Source organism: Varanus komodoensis, unplaced genomic scaffold, assembly GCF_004798865.1.
Source record: "Varanus komodoensis strain SLA01 unplaced genomic scaffold, ASM479886v1 scaffold15, whole genome shotgun sequence".
In the NCBI taxonomy this organism is placed as follows: Eukaryota; Metazoa; Chordata; class Lepidosauria; order Squamata; family Varanidae; genus Varanus; species Varanus komodoensis.
Genome location: NW_025335440.1, coordinates 5,854,230 through 5,867,529, shown reverse-complemented (window position 1 = coordinate 5,867,529; position 13,300 = coordinate 5,854,230). Strand labels below are relative to the sequence as shown.

General features: G+C 48.7%; 1 protein-coding gene across 2 annotated transcripts in view; it reads left to right on the top strand.

The window, feature by feature from the left end:
- PTH1R (parathyroid hormone 1 receptor) overlaps window positions 1-13,300 on the top strand; it is a 123,310-nt gene that overhangs the window by 77,429 nt on the left and 32,581 nt on the right. For both annotated transcript variants that reach the window (XM_044425188.1, XM_044425189.1), the window contains exons 3-5: window positions 6,233-6,343; window positions 8,357-8,475; window positions 12,012-12,106. In XM_044425188.1, coding sequence (XP_044281123.1) covers window positions 6,233-6,343; window positions 8,357-8,475; window positions 12,012-12,106 — 325 coding nt within the window. The remainder of the gene's footprint in view (window positions 1-6,232; window positions 6,344-8,356; window positions 8,476-12,011; window positions 12,107-13,300) is intronic.

Genomic DNA, 13,300 nt, shown 5'->3' with positions numbered 1-13,300 from the left:
CGGTGTGGACGATGCCCACCCTGACACCAGCCCTGGACGGGGATGAAGAGAAATGCCCAGCCATGACTCATCGGGGCTGCACCCCCCACGCCACGGCATGAATCGGGAGCCTGTGTTGACCCACCGTTTGGAAGAGAAGAGGGGACATTTTGCAGAAAGGGGGAGTGAGCGAGCAGTCCACAACGGCCCGTTAATAGCTGTCCTCGGCGTTGTCGGGCAGCCCGCGTCAAGCTCGGCCTCACGCGCCCACGGCCCTTATAAACGCCGCTCTTATTTGCCGGGCCATTAGATGGATTAAAATAGGCACACATCGGTGTGCTCGTCACACCTCTGCCCGGGAGCATTGCCCGAACGGCCCCTCCCTCCCTCCCCGCACGCACACGCAACCTCGCACGTGGCCGACAGCTCTCTCCGGCCAGCTCCCTGCACCGACTTGGCCGCGTCCTGTCCGCCACGGATTTAAGGTGTGAGTGTGAGGTGGCCGTCAAGGGTGCTGGGCAAATTTGCGGAGAAGCTCTCTCCAGGATCCCGAGCCATGGTGGAGCCGTGTCCGGCTGAGTAGTCTTCCAGATGCTTTGGACTGCAGCTCCCACCATCCCCGGCCGTGGGCTGTGCCCACCCGTGCTGATGGGACCTGCAGTCCAAAACATCTGGCGGACGCCGCACTGAGCGAGGCAAAGGTGGCTGCATCCGTGCATCCCAGGAGCCGGTCCGCTTGACTCCGTGTCTTGGAGGCAGGGCGGTTCTGCCGGCCGTCTCCTGTTGCGGAAGCGCCCCGGGGATGTCCGGTTGGCCTATGAGGACAGCCGCTGATGGAGCGACGGGGCCTTGCAGCGCGATTCTGCGCAGCTGCTCTGGGTCTTGGTCGTTGTGCCACCCGTCCGGATCTGAGGGGGCCGTCGGGCCAGCCACCAAGGCCTGCGTTCTTAGAGAACCCCTGGAGACCATTTCTTGGAAGTCCACCGGAACTTGTCCTGAGATGCATTGGGAGTCCAGGTCTACCTGAGGAATGTAGGAAGCCGCCCGATCCCGGGCCAGGCCTCCGTAGAGTCGCTGCCTCCACCTGCTTTGGACTTGGGCTCCCATCAGCACCGGTGGGGTGACCACTGGTGTCTGTGGTCCCTGCCATTTCGAGTGCACCAGGCTGGGGAAGGCAGCTGTGCAGTGCCTTGTGGGTTTCAGGGAGAAGACTTTCCCAGTCCTGCATGGAGATGCCAGGAATCAAATCCGGGACCACCAGCCTCCAGCCATGCAAAGCAGGTGCCCAAAACCTGAGTTGCGCCCACGGCTTTTGCCAGCCTCCCCCTCTGTCCTTTGCAACCGCACCTCTGTGTCCCTGCCTCCTGCACTTGCGCTGTGGCACAGCTCCCGTGGCTTAATCTACCGGGAGTATGACCTGCAGAGCTGCCTCTTCTCCTCGGGGAGTTGACCTGGTGGGTCCTTTTCTGGCAGAGATCGCACGTCTGTCTTCTGTATTTGCAGTGGCGCAGAGGTTTGCAGAGGGGTAGGCATCTGGTGGTGTGTGCAGCTAAACTCTTTCCGCCGATTTGCTGAGCATCACATCTTTCCTGTATTCAGTCCCCCAGTTTCAAACCGCAGCCAGATTTTTCCCAAACCCAAATCCACACTGTGTTCTGAGCATCCCGATAGGGCAGAAAATCCTAGCGATGCCAAGAGACAATACAGAAAAGCTCACAATCTTTCTCAGAGGCAGGGGAAGGATCACACAGATCGAGCTTATGTACGGAATTGTGGGTCATCTTTATTTTTATTTTTTCTTTCCTAAAATATGTTGGTCGGCTGTGCCTTGCTTCTTTCCAAGCCGCTGGTTGTCCTTCCCGTAATGGAGTGACCACAACTGTACATCATATCCCAGCTGCGGTCTCGGGTGCCTCGCTCGCCGTGCCAGAATAACCTGGGGATGATTTATACTCTGCACTCCTAGATAAACACCTTAGGACCTTGTTTGCATTCTGTTTGCCTGCCAAAATGGCTGCGCAGATGGTTTTAATGTGCTCTTCACATGTAGCAGAAGCTGCATCAAATACAATCTCTCTGCAGCGGGAGAGAGAGAATGAAACAATCAAACCAGAACAATCCCACCCTGGAGTCAGGATGGGTGGGGAACGGGTTCGGTTCCCGTTTAATTTATTTCCATGTGTTGATCTGAGCGTGTATATAGAATCATAGGATCGTAGAACAGTAGAGCTGGAAGGGACCAGGAGGACCACTGGGTAGGACCCTCAGTGTAACCATCCCTCCCAGATGGCAGCCCAGTTTCCTTTTGGATGCCCCCAGGGAGGGAGAGCCCCCCACCTCCCCAGCCAGCTGGTCCCACTGCCCTATTGCTCTGACAGTGAGGAAGCTTTTCCTGATGTCCAGCCTGAACCTGGGTTGTTGCAACTTGGAATAGTCAACTCAGTCAATCACTCTGGCATCAGCAAGAAGAGATCTTGGCCTTCCTCTTTGTGGCAGCCTTTGAGGTCCTTCTGGAGGGAGCTCATGTCCCCCCTCAGCCTTCTCTTCTCAAGGCTGAACGTGCCCAGTTCCCTCAGTCTCTCCTCACAGGGCAGTGTCTCCAAACCCTGGAGCATTTCTGTTGCCCTCCTCTGCACCCTTTCTAATTTACCTGCATCTTCCTTAAATCTTGGTGCCCAGAACTGGACACAGGATTCCAGGTGAGGTCTGACTAGTGAGGAGTAGAGGGGAACTGCTACTTCTCACAGTTTGGAAGTAGCACTTTTGTTGATGCATCCCAAAACAGCATTTGCCCTTTTGGCGGCTGCATCGCATTGTTGGCTCACATGTAGCCTGTTGTCCACAGTGACGCCGAGGTCTTTGTCCTTTTCCGTTCTGTTGAGCCACGTGTTCCCCATCTTGTGTCGGGTATCCTGCCTTTTTTCCTTAAAGGAGCCCACGGAGCAACCCGTGAGCCCTCCTTCTTCCCTTTTTATCTTCACGACAATTTTTTTATTTTTTATTTGTTTATTTTTCGATTTATATCCTGCCTTTTTCCTACAAAGGGCTCAAGGCAGCTGACATCTCCTCCTCCATCTTATCCCCACAACAGCCCTGTGAGGTAGGTTGGGCCGAGAGTCTGTGACTGGCCCAAAGTCACCCAGTTGGCTCCATGGCTGAGCGGGGACTCGAAGCCGGATCCTCTGAGTCCCAGTCCCATGCTCTTCACCACTACGCCACACTGGCTCAGTGACTGGCTGTGTGGAGACTTGAACCCAGATCCTCCATTCTCACACAACACTCTAGTCACACAGCCACACTTCAGTGTGCACTTGACAGATTTGCCTTCTGCAACTGAACATGAAGCCGAACATAGCCAGGCACTGCAATCCACACTTTTCCCAAAGTTGCAAGGCAGGCCACCGAGACATGTGCACATAGAAAGGCTGTGCACAATTTCCACAAATTTAGGAAACTATCCACAAAGGATGCCTAAGATTCAGGGAACTGTACGAGAAAAATGCTTTCTTCCATGGAAACATAATTTATGAAAAATATCTACATTTGTAAAAATGTGCACAATATTGAGAAAACATCTATGAAAATGTATGCACTTGTGTGCAGACAACCAAAATAAAAATCCAGAATGAAACTGAGTTTGAATTAAACGAACTGTGAAGAAAGTAGAACTTGAGTAAAAAGGAGGTTGAGAAATTCATCTGCCACTAGCAGAACCTATTATATAGTTGTATTTCAATTTTAAATCTGATATGATAAAAGACATAAGCTGAGTCTGCTGGATTAGAACAATGGTCCATGGACTCCCACATCAGTTTAGACAGTGGTCGACCAACCTGGATGCAGGGCTTCAGGCACGGATCCAGCTAAGTCCATGCCAGCTGTTGCCCAGTGCCGTTGATTCCATCCTCCACTCATCGACAGAATCATATTTGGGGAGGTGGGGATGCACAAGGTTTTTTTTCTCATTCGCACAAGCATGCAAGCATGCAAGAATGCAAGCGTGCATTCACATGATCAGCCCCGCAAGTGAAAATGAGTCCGCACGTTTGCAAAATCCACACAGCCCAAAGAGCCCTTCGCCTGCCGCATCCACGGGCCGAGTTCAAGGGACTCTGAGTGCAGATGAATCCGCTGCAGGCTTCTCCGGCTTCCCTACTCCAAAGCACAGCAGGAAATAACAGTCTGGCCTGCCCCTGTTTGCTCGCCCGCAATCTTGCACCCGGGCTGGCCATTTGGAGTAGCTAGAATGCCTAATATTGCTGATCAACCTTTTTCCCGTGGATCGTTCCGACCCCCTTTGAAGCCATCTGCGCCAGAAATTAATGCGCTTATCCAAAGGATGGCATCTCCGCCCTGTCGTTCATCATGACTGAGCCCATGCATCTTATAAATAGATATCAGTGCTGGACAATTTAAGTGGCACATCACTCAGGGCAGTGCTTATAAAACCACGCGCCTCGCTGTGCAGGCACTGGATTTCACCGTTGTGACAAGCGCCTCATTTTCCGTCCCTTTCTGAACCGCTCCTGACTCACAATCTGCTCCTTGTGCTCACATGCGCACAGAGTTGATTTCAGTACGTTTGTTCCACCTCTTCCTTGCCCAGTGGCAGCACCATGTGATTCCATCAATGTATAGGCAGAGTTAGGGTGCCTTTGTCCCAGTGCGCATTGCTTGAGACTCACATGCATTGAACCTTATGGGACTCTGGATTCGGAGGTCCTCGGCTCTTCATCCTTGTTTCCCTTGCTGCCTCTTCTGAGAAGCCCCCGCACCCGATCGCCTGTGCCCCTTCCTCAAAGCCCTGATCCAAAGCCCCTTTTGGAAGAGGTGGATCCAACGCGGCTGGGAACCCCTACCACGTTCCTCAGGGACACAACCCTCCCTGAAGGACCACCTTTCCCTGTGTGGTCCAGATCACATGCCAGGAGCTATCCTTGAGGTTGTTCTCCGGTGTCCATCGCTAAGAACAGTGAGGGCAGCATGTTCTTTCCCCTCTCAAGAGACCTACCGTCCACTCTAATATTTGGGAAGACTTTGAGCCTTGTGACCGTATCACCAGCTCTTTGTGCTCCTTGCTGGTGAAGATGGAGGAAGAAATTGATTTCTTTTGCTAATCAGTAGGAGCAAAACAGATTTTTACACTGGGGAAACAGTTTGCATGCCTAAATAATTGTCATTATTATTGCACTGCAAGTGTTCCCACCCTTTCCTCCCCTTGGATGAACACAAGGTTCTTCCCCTCTTTGTTTTAGCCTCACACCAACCCTGTGAGGTGGGTGAGGCTGAGAGCCCGTGACCGAAGTCCCCCAGTGCATTCTGTGGCAGAGGGCGGACTAGAATCCCAGTCCAACCACTTTGCCGCAGCAGCTCTCCGTTATCCTTCAGACTTTGCACCCCTCTCAATGTTGTAATGACGTTCTCACCTAATCAGAAGCAATGCACAGGGGAAGGGTGTATATATGCACGGAGAAAACTCGTTCTTTCCTGTTCGTTGGTTGCCTTCATGGCACAGGAGAAATGAGCGTTCGCAAGAGCAAACGTCTGTCCCAAGCAATGGCAGAAAACAGCAGTGCCCGCCTCAGGAATTCTATTCCAACAGACACCACCGTCCCGTTGGCCAAGAGAGGGCTTCTGTGACGACTGCCAAGCCAGCCGTTCCTTGTGGGGAGCAGCCATCGTTGCCCAGTGTTTACTGAAGGCTGTTTGTAGCTTTTCTGCAAACCTCAGAGCTGATCCCAATCAGGGTCTTCCTGGGCGAGCTTCCACCTCTTTTCTAAGCAACGGGGGCTTGTGGGTGGGAAATAAAGCTAAACGAGGCACTTTTCCCCTCCACCACCATCAGCAAAGGAAGTTTTCTCGGAATATGGCATCCGGCTAGCATGAGAACCTCAAACCAGACTGCCCACTTCCTTGCTTGAAAGGATGACCCAAACGGTGGGTTGCGCCATCGCCATTTGGAAGGGATGGTGGTGTGAGTTTCACCTTGGGGAAATATGGCAGAACCAGCTTGGGGAATTATGGCAGAACCAGCAAAACCTTCCAAGGTGGGGTGCTGTAGGTGACTAGGTTGCCCCCTGTTTTGCCACGGTTGGCCTGTTGAGGAACATGTGAAGATCCCTGCCCAGGTGAAGCAGCCGGAGGACTGTGAGGAGCATCAACCGCAGCGTCTCGAGAAGACAGGCGACATTCCTCCAGCATGATTCACGCCTGAGTGTTCCTCATGGCCCCCTTTCTGGCTTTTCTCTTGCAGATGGATTCTGCGTCTCTGAGTGGGACAACCTCATCTGTTGGCCGGAAAGTGCCCCAGGAGAGCTGGTGTCCATGCCATGCCCAGATTACATCTTCGACTTCAACCATGACGGTAAAATCCCGTATTTTGGCCCAGATTTGCTGGCACACTTGAAGAAGCTGAGCTCTTCTCTTATGGAGTATAGACGGTGGCTGACAGTGTTGCAGAACTTGTCTCCAAGGGTTTGTGGATGTTCCTTGCAGCTGGTCAGCTGTATTTAGTTCACCAGTTTTATTGTGGCCTTACAAATTGATTGTGTGTGTGTGTGTGTGTGTGTGTGTGTGTGTGTGTGTGTGTGTCATCAGCCCTGTACAATCTCCGCTGGTTACCAGTTCCAGTCAGGGCCCGCTTCAAGGTGCATGTACAGTGGTGCCTCGTACTTTGAACTTAATTTGTTTCAGGAGGCTGTTTGAACTCTGAATCGTTCAAAGTCCGAATCAACTTTCCCCATTAGAAACGATGAAAAGTGAATTAATCTGTTCCCAGACCCATTTTGGCAAACTTGAACAGCAAATACAGCCTCCTGAAATGAATTAAGTTCGAGGTGATATACCGGGTGCGATCAAAAAAATGCAACAAATGTTTAAATCGAAAAAATGATTCCAGTAAAAGACACAGTGCCATTAATCCCTCTCAAAATGCTCTCCCTCGCTTCAGACCCTCTTCAGGAAGCCCCTCTTTCACGAGTGCCTTTAGCTGAGCTGCCATGGCTGCCCGGAGGCTTCAGCAAGTGGCAAGAGCAATGGGCGCGTGCGTTTGAAGCGAGGAAGAGTATTTCAGTGGGACTAATGGCAACGTCTCTTTTACTGTGATTTTTTTTTCGACTTGAGCACACATCAAGTTGAATGTTTTTGCCACAACTGCCATCCCGTTCACTTTGCTCGCAGTTCGAACTTCGAAGCATCCTTCGAACTGCAGAGTAGTTTCATCTCAACTTCAATGTTCAAACTTAGGATCGTTTGAAGTTAGAGTTGTTCGAACCGGGAGGCCCCACTGTATGAACCTATAAAGCCCTAAATGGCTCAGGACCTGATTATCTGAAGGAGCATCTCCGGCCATATATACGTCCCCCACTGTAAGATCCCGTTCGAGGGTCCTTCTCCAGAAGCTGCCCTCAGAGGACACACAGAGGGCAGCTGCTCAGGGAAGGGTCTTTTTGGTAGTGGTGCCTCATTTAAACCTTTTTATTTAAATGTCATTTTAATTGTTAACAATATTTACTTATCTGGCCAGGGCGACTTCTTTTCTTTTATAACTTCTTTTATATCGTTTATATTTTTTATTTATTTTATATTATTAATTTTAATTTTATATGGTTATTTTTATTTTTATATTGAATTGTATTGTGTTGTGTTGTAAGCCGCCCCGAGGCTTCGGCAAGGGGTGGCATAGAATTATTATTATTATTATTATTATTATTATTATTATTATTATTATTATTATTAATGGAATTGATGTACAGCTGGCACTGATGCCGTACATGTTCCAGTGCCAGGCAAAAATGTTTCAATTGGCATTTTAATATTTATTGATACCTACAGGCAGGTCTTTTTCTTACTTTTGTTCTAGTTCTTCTTTGCATTTATTTTTCTTGGGCTCTAGCATTTATCCATTTGTTTAATTATGTTGTGAATTGTTTTCTTTAGTTTTCTTTATTATGATATTGGATTGTTTTATTGATTATCACTCTGTTTTAATATATTGTGTTATGTTTGGATTTTATTGAGCATAAACCGTTTGGAGAACTAACATGGCTGAGCCGAACAGTATACGAAAAAATAGAAAAGAAAATTATAAATAAATAAAAGATAAGCTCTGTGGGAGCTTTTTAAGGAGGGAGGGGGCTGAAGGATGTTCTAACATCCCTTTAATGAAATGAATAAATACATTCACTTTGCTCCAGACTTTTATTAGCAATCTCTGTCTTTCGGATGTTTCTGGCATATATACGGACGGAATTTTGCTGCATCCGTTTTGGGTGGTTTGGGCCTTGCATTCCATCCTTAAAGGCGGCCTAGAAATCTTTGCCTGAATCAATATTAAGGCGTCCATCAGCTTTTCTGCCTTCCTCTTTCCCCTTGCTAGGCCATGCCTACCGTCAGTGTGACCTGAACGGGACGTGGGTGCTGGTACCCAGCAAGAATCGTACCTGGGCCAGCTACAGCGAGTGCGCCAAGTTCCTCAACATCGACACCAGGGAAAAGGTGAGCTCCCTCCCCATCCCCATCCCCGTCGTGGGCAGGCCGGGCCTCGTGCATCCCTTGACCTGAGCGAGTTTGGGTCCAGGCGCATCTTCCCAAGCTCGGTCTCCTGTGGGGCACTTAGTGCTCAGAGCCCAACCTCTGGAAGCTCTGGCCAACCGCTGGAGTCCCTTCGGCTCTGGCGTTCATGCATCCTCTCGAGACTTAACTCTTCCCAGTGCCTTTCCCTGTGGCTTTTGCACATTTTATTTTATTTATTTATTTATTTATTTCGATTTATATCCTGCCTTTTTCCTACAAAGGGCTCAAGGCAGCTTACATCATTCTCCTCCTCCATCTTATCCCCACAACAACAACCCTGTGAGGTAGGTTGGGCTGAGGGTCTGTGACTGGCCCAGAGTCACCCAGTTGGCTCCATGGCCGAGCGGGGACTCGAACCCAGATCCTCTGAGTCCCAGTCCCAGGCTCTTAACCACTACACCACACTGCCTCTCTTCCAGCTGTGATCTGAGCACGCACTCGTGTGTGCAGTTTTGTCTCTGATGAATGTATTGTGTTGCTTGTATTCTTATATTTAGGGTTGTTTTATGCCATTGCTTTTATATTCACTGCTTTCCAACATTTGTGGAAAGTCATAGATCGTTCCATTACGTTATTAATAATGATAATTCATTCAAGAAATATCATTAAATGATTATAATGTATTAAAGAATAATTCATGGAAGAAAACTCTGCTCCAAAACATAAATTCACGGCCCAAGCCTGGCATTTATTTTAAATTGGGGGATTCCGTTCTGAATTTGGAGAAGTATGAATTTTTGAGAACTGAATTATGTTTAAGAACGAGGTGAACGAGGAATTTTTGAGTTTCTCAGACATGCTTATGTTCCTCCTCTGAAGCTTGTGTTGTCTCGTTCCTGCTCCCAAATCTGAGAACAGTGTTTGTTCCTTTTTGAATCAGAAGTGCATGCATTTTTGAGCAAGGAAAGGCCCACTTTTCAAAGCACACATTTGAGGTGTGTTTCTAAAAGGAGACATTTTGCAGATATGATTACGAGCTCCAGAATGTGCAAACTTCCTGCAGAAATCATGGCCACATTCATGCTTGCATCTGGGGTTGCAAAGGGGGCTTTTTGTGGGATGTTGCAACGTGAACGAAATTCACATCCATCCGCAGTTCAGTGGATGAGATGCTTCGCAAGTTGCGAATTCTGTAAATTAAACTGCAGCCCAAAGGATTCTCCTCCTTGCCCTCCCTGCCAACCGCTTTTCAGGCACTGAAGGAAGGTTTTCCGCATCTCTGCTCACTGATGAAGATGATGCATATCAAGATGGCGGCATTTTTGTACAAAGCACGTGTCCAGCGGCTTCCTCTCCTGGACATAAATCTTCAAACTTGTAATGCTCTCTATGTGGGGCTGCCCTTGAAGACGGTCCAGCAGTCGCAACCGGGCAGAATCGGGCTGCTCAGCTGGTGACTGGTACTGCCAGAGTGGCCCATATAACCGGTGCTGGAAGAACCTCACTGGCCACCAGTTGCGGCCCAGTCCCAATTCAAGGTGCTTGTATTGACACGGAAAGCCCTCAATGGCTTGGGGCCCGGCTATCTAAAGGAGCGTCTGCCCCCGTATATACCCACCCGCCCCCTTAGATCAGCCCAGGAGGCCCTTCTGCAAGAACCGCCCCTCAGGGAGATGAGGGGCGGGGGGCAACCAGGAGAAGGGCCTTTTCCGCTGCTGCTCCCCATCTCTGGGACTCCCTCCCCAGGGAAATTCGCGTGGCGCCATCTCTAGTTTCCTTTCGGCACCAGGCAAAGACACACCGTTTCAGGAAATTTGTTAACACTTAGCCTGAATGCTGTGGCCGTTTTTGTCTTGCTTCTGTAGATGTTTTAATCCGTTCTGTTTAAATTGGTCTTAATGTGTTTCACTTTAATATTTTATGTGTTGCAAGCCACCTAGGAAGGCTCGGCAGTTATAGGTGGCATATAAATACATGTGTGTATAAATGCATAAATAAAACCCAGGGTGACCATCCCAGGGCCCATGGCAGCTCCTGCTGCTTGGCACTGATGGGCTTTGGAATCCAACCACCCCTGTAGGGCTGGTCGCCCCATTCTACATCCCACGACTGGGTGCAGTGGCGAGGCGCTCTGCCCTTTCGGAGAGCCATCCCTGCGAAGCGAGGCCGGAGTGGAGCTGACCTCCCGCCCTTCCCTGTGGGAAACCTGCGCATGGAAAATGCGCCTTCTCACTCGGTCCACACCCACTGGCTGCTTTCACCGTGGCTGATGCCTTTCTGTTTATTTAGTTTCTGAATAGATTAATGTTGGCAAGCGCAGGGTTCCAGCAGTGTCTCTGGCCAGGAAAACATTCCCAGGTTGGGGTTTCTGATGCAATATGGCTGAGGTTAGCATTCCAGAAGAGCCAGGCAGTCAAGCCCGGATTCAAAACCATTCAGAAGCCCCGGTTGCTTCACGCTGGCTTGGAAGAGGAAGCCGCACGTTTTCCCAGGCTGGGGACCACGGATCACGACCATGGAGAGGCGGGGGCTTTTCTGAGTGATAAGAGCTAGGTAGTGTTGGTTTGCTTTTCGGTGTGTCTGCTGGAGAAATTACCTTCTGCCTTTCAGGACAGGGCACTCTCCAGAAAGCACACGGCCATAATTAAAGCCATACAGAAGAACGTTTTAGGCTCATGATGGCTTTTGAGAAACGCATCAAACCAGCCGGTGGCACAAGTGAAGAAGCAGCCATCAGTGGATAGCCACTCTTGGAAAAAGGAAGGGCGAAACAAAAGGCGTCGGAAAGGCCGTTGTAAAAGCTAACAGAAGGGAAGCTTCTTTCTTCCAGAAGCTTCCTCACCAAACCGCGGAGGACCTGCACCCATCCATCCAAACCCTGCTTGACCACAGCCGAGACAAACAGGACAAGGGATGCTTTGGAAGCCCAGGGCAACAGTGGGGAAGGTCAAGTCCCATCATCCCCAGCCAGCGCTATGTACAGAATGGCACTGGCTGTTTTCGATGTTCGATGTTTCTTTGATTTAGTATTTTGATTGCATTGTATTTTCTTGGTTTTGTGGATTCTTGCAAATGGCAACCGAGAGCTTCAGCTATGGGGCAGTATAAAAATCTTTTCCTCCTCCTTCCTCTTCCCTGAGGGATTTTGCCCAGCTTTGCAAAAAGCATTTCCCTGAATCCATCAAAACTCCTCAGACATTTTGACCTGAGGAGGAAAATCCACAGACTTATTCGGCCTTTCATTTAGCTGGCATTCCCCTAGAAATACCAATTGTGTGTGTTTTAAAAAAAGACAATTTTCCCAGGTGAAATATTTCAAATATGTATTTCTTTATTTGAAATATTTTTATGCATCTCCTGAAACCTGATTAAACAAGTTCATCTCTGCCTACCTGTCTGTTGGAACTCTGGGTTAACCCCCGTGGCATTACAGAGAGACCAAATTCATTCCGTTTTTCCAGCAGTTCTCCTAGTACCGGGTATATATTTTTCCTAATCCGACCGCATATTTGCTACAGGAAATCTTCCATCGACTCTTTTTGATTTACACTGTTGGTTATTCCATCTCGTTGGGGTCCCTGACGATCGCCGTTCTTATCTTAGGCTATTTCAGGTAACTGGTTTAAACATCCTCTGCTCATTCTCTCTCATCCGGTTTAGCTTTCCGTGTGTGTGTGTGTGTGTGTGTGTGAGAGAGAGAGAGAGAGAGAGAGAGAGAGAGAGAGAGAGAGAGAGAGAGATCCCTAATTGTAATCCCTTGTGAAGCGATTTTGGCAGTCCTAGGGAAAGTTAATGAAAAATTCAGCTAGGTGAAAAGTTAGCTGCCTTTATAATGAACTTCACTTTCGTTAAATATCTCCATTTCAAAGTAGTTAAAAGTTAAGCTAAAAAGAAAACCGTGAAACATGGTGAATTGCCCACTAGCGTTGCTTTTTTAATTTATTTAGGGAGTCACTTTGCATGTGGAAGGAAATTAACTAAGCAGTGAGCAGAAAAGAATTGGCGAGATTTAAGAGTTGCTGGTGAGAAGGGATATCGATCTGAAATTACCAGCCATATCTTGGATAAAAGCATTGGGTTTGGTCCAATGTTATACCAAGGGATTTCTAAGAAATCTAATGTGTGTGTGTGGGGTGGGGGGTGAAAATCCAATGGATTTGCATGGTGCACCCCCCCCATCCCAGATTCTGCATCTTAAGCCCCACACCAGCTAAAATTCACAGTGTGCAAGGCCGAGCCAGGCTGTGGGCTTCCACCTCTAAGACAGGCCACGACTTCTGTGTTGTTTTAACTGCTAACGAAATTTGCTCAAATTAGCACTTCAGAAGCTCCAGTGTAATTTGCAAACAAGCAACCAACTTCTGCAAATTGTACTTGGTGCAAATTAAAATTTGTGGACATGGGCTGATTTTGCACAAATTGCACCAGAACTGTGTATTTTTCAGGGTGCATATTTGCACAAATTTCATTAGTGGCAAAGTATGTGAAAATGATCGGACTTGGCCCACTCCTGGTCATTGGATAGGAAGAGAGCAGGAAATCCATCGAGCTTAAACGAGCAAGATTTCCCTGCTTCTGAATATGCCTGGATAGATCCATTAAATGGGATGAGGGTTAAGACATTGGATGTAATCCCAAATCTTCACATGTACCCAGTTTCGTAAGCCACTGAGTATGTAGAGATATAAGTACTGCATGTCAAAATGCATATCTCTAACACACGCCAAGCAGTGTTCGGTAGGAATGAAGTGAAGTGAAAGGAGAGAAGCATTTCGGGAAATAGTCCCTTGTTTGAATTTCCTCCACT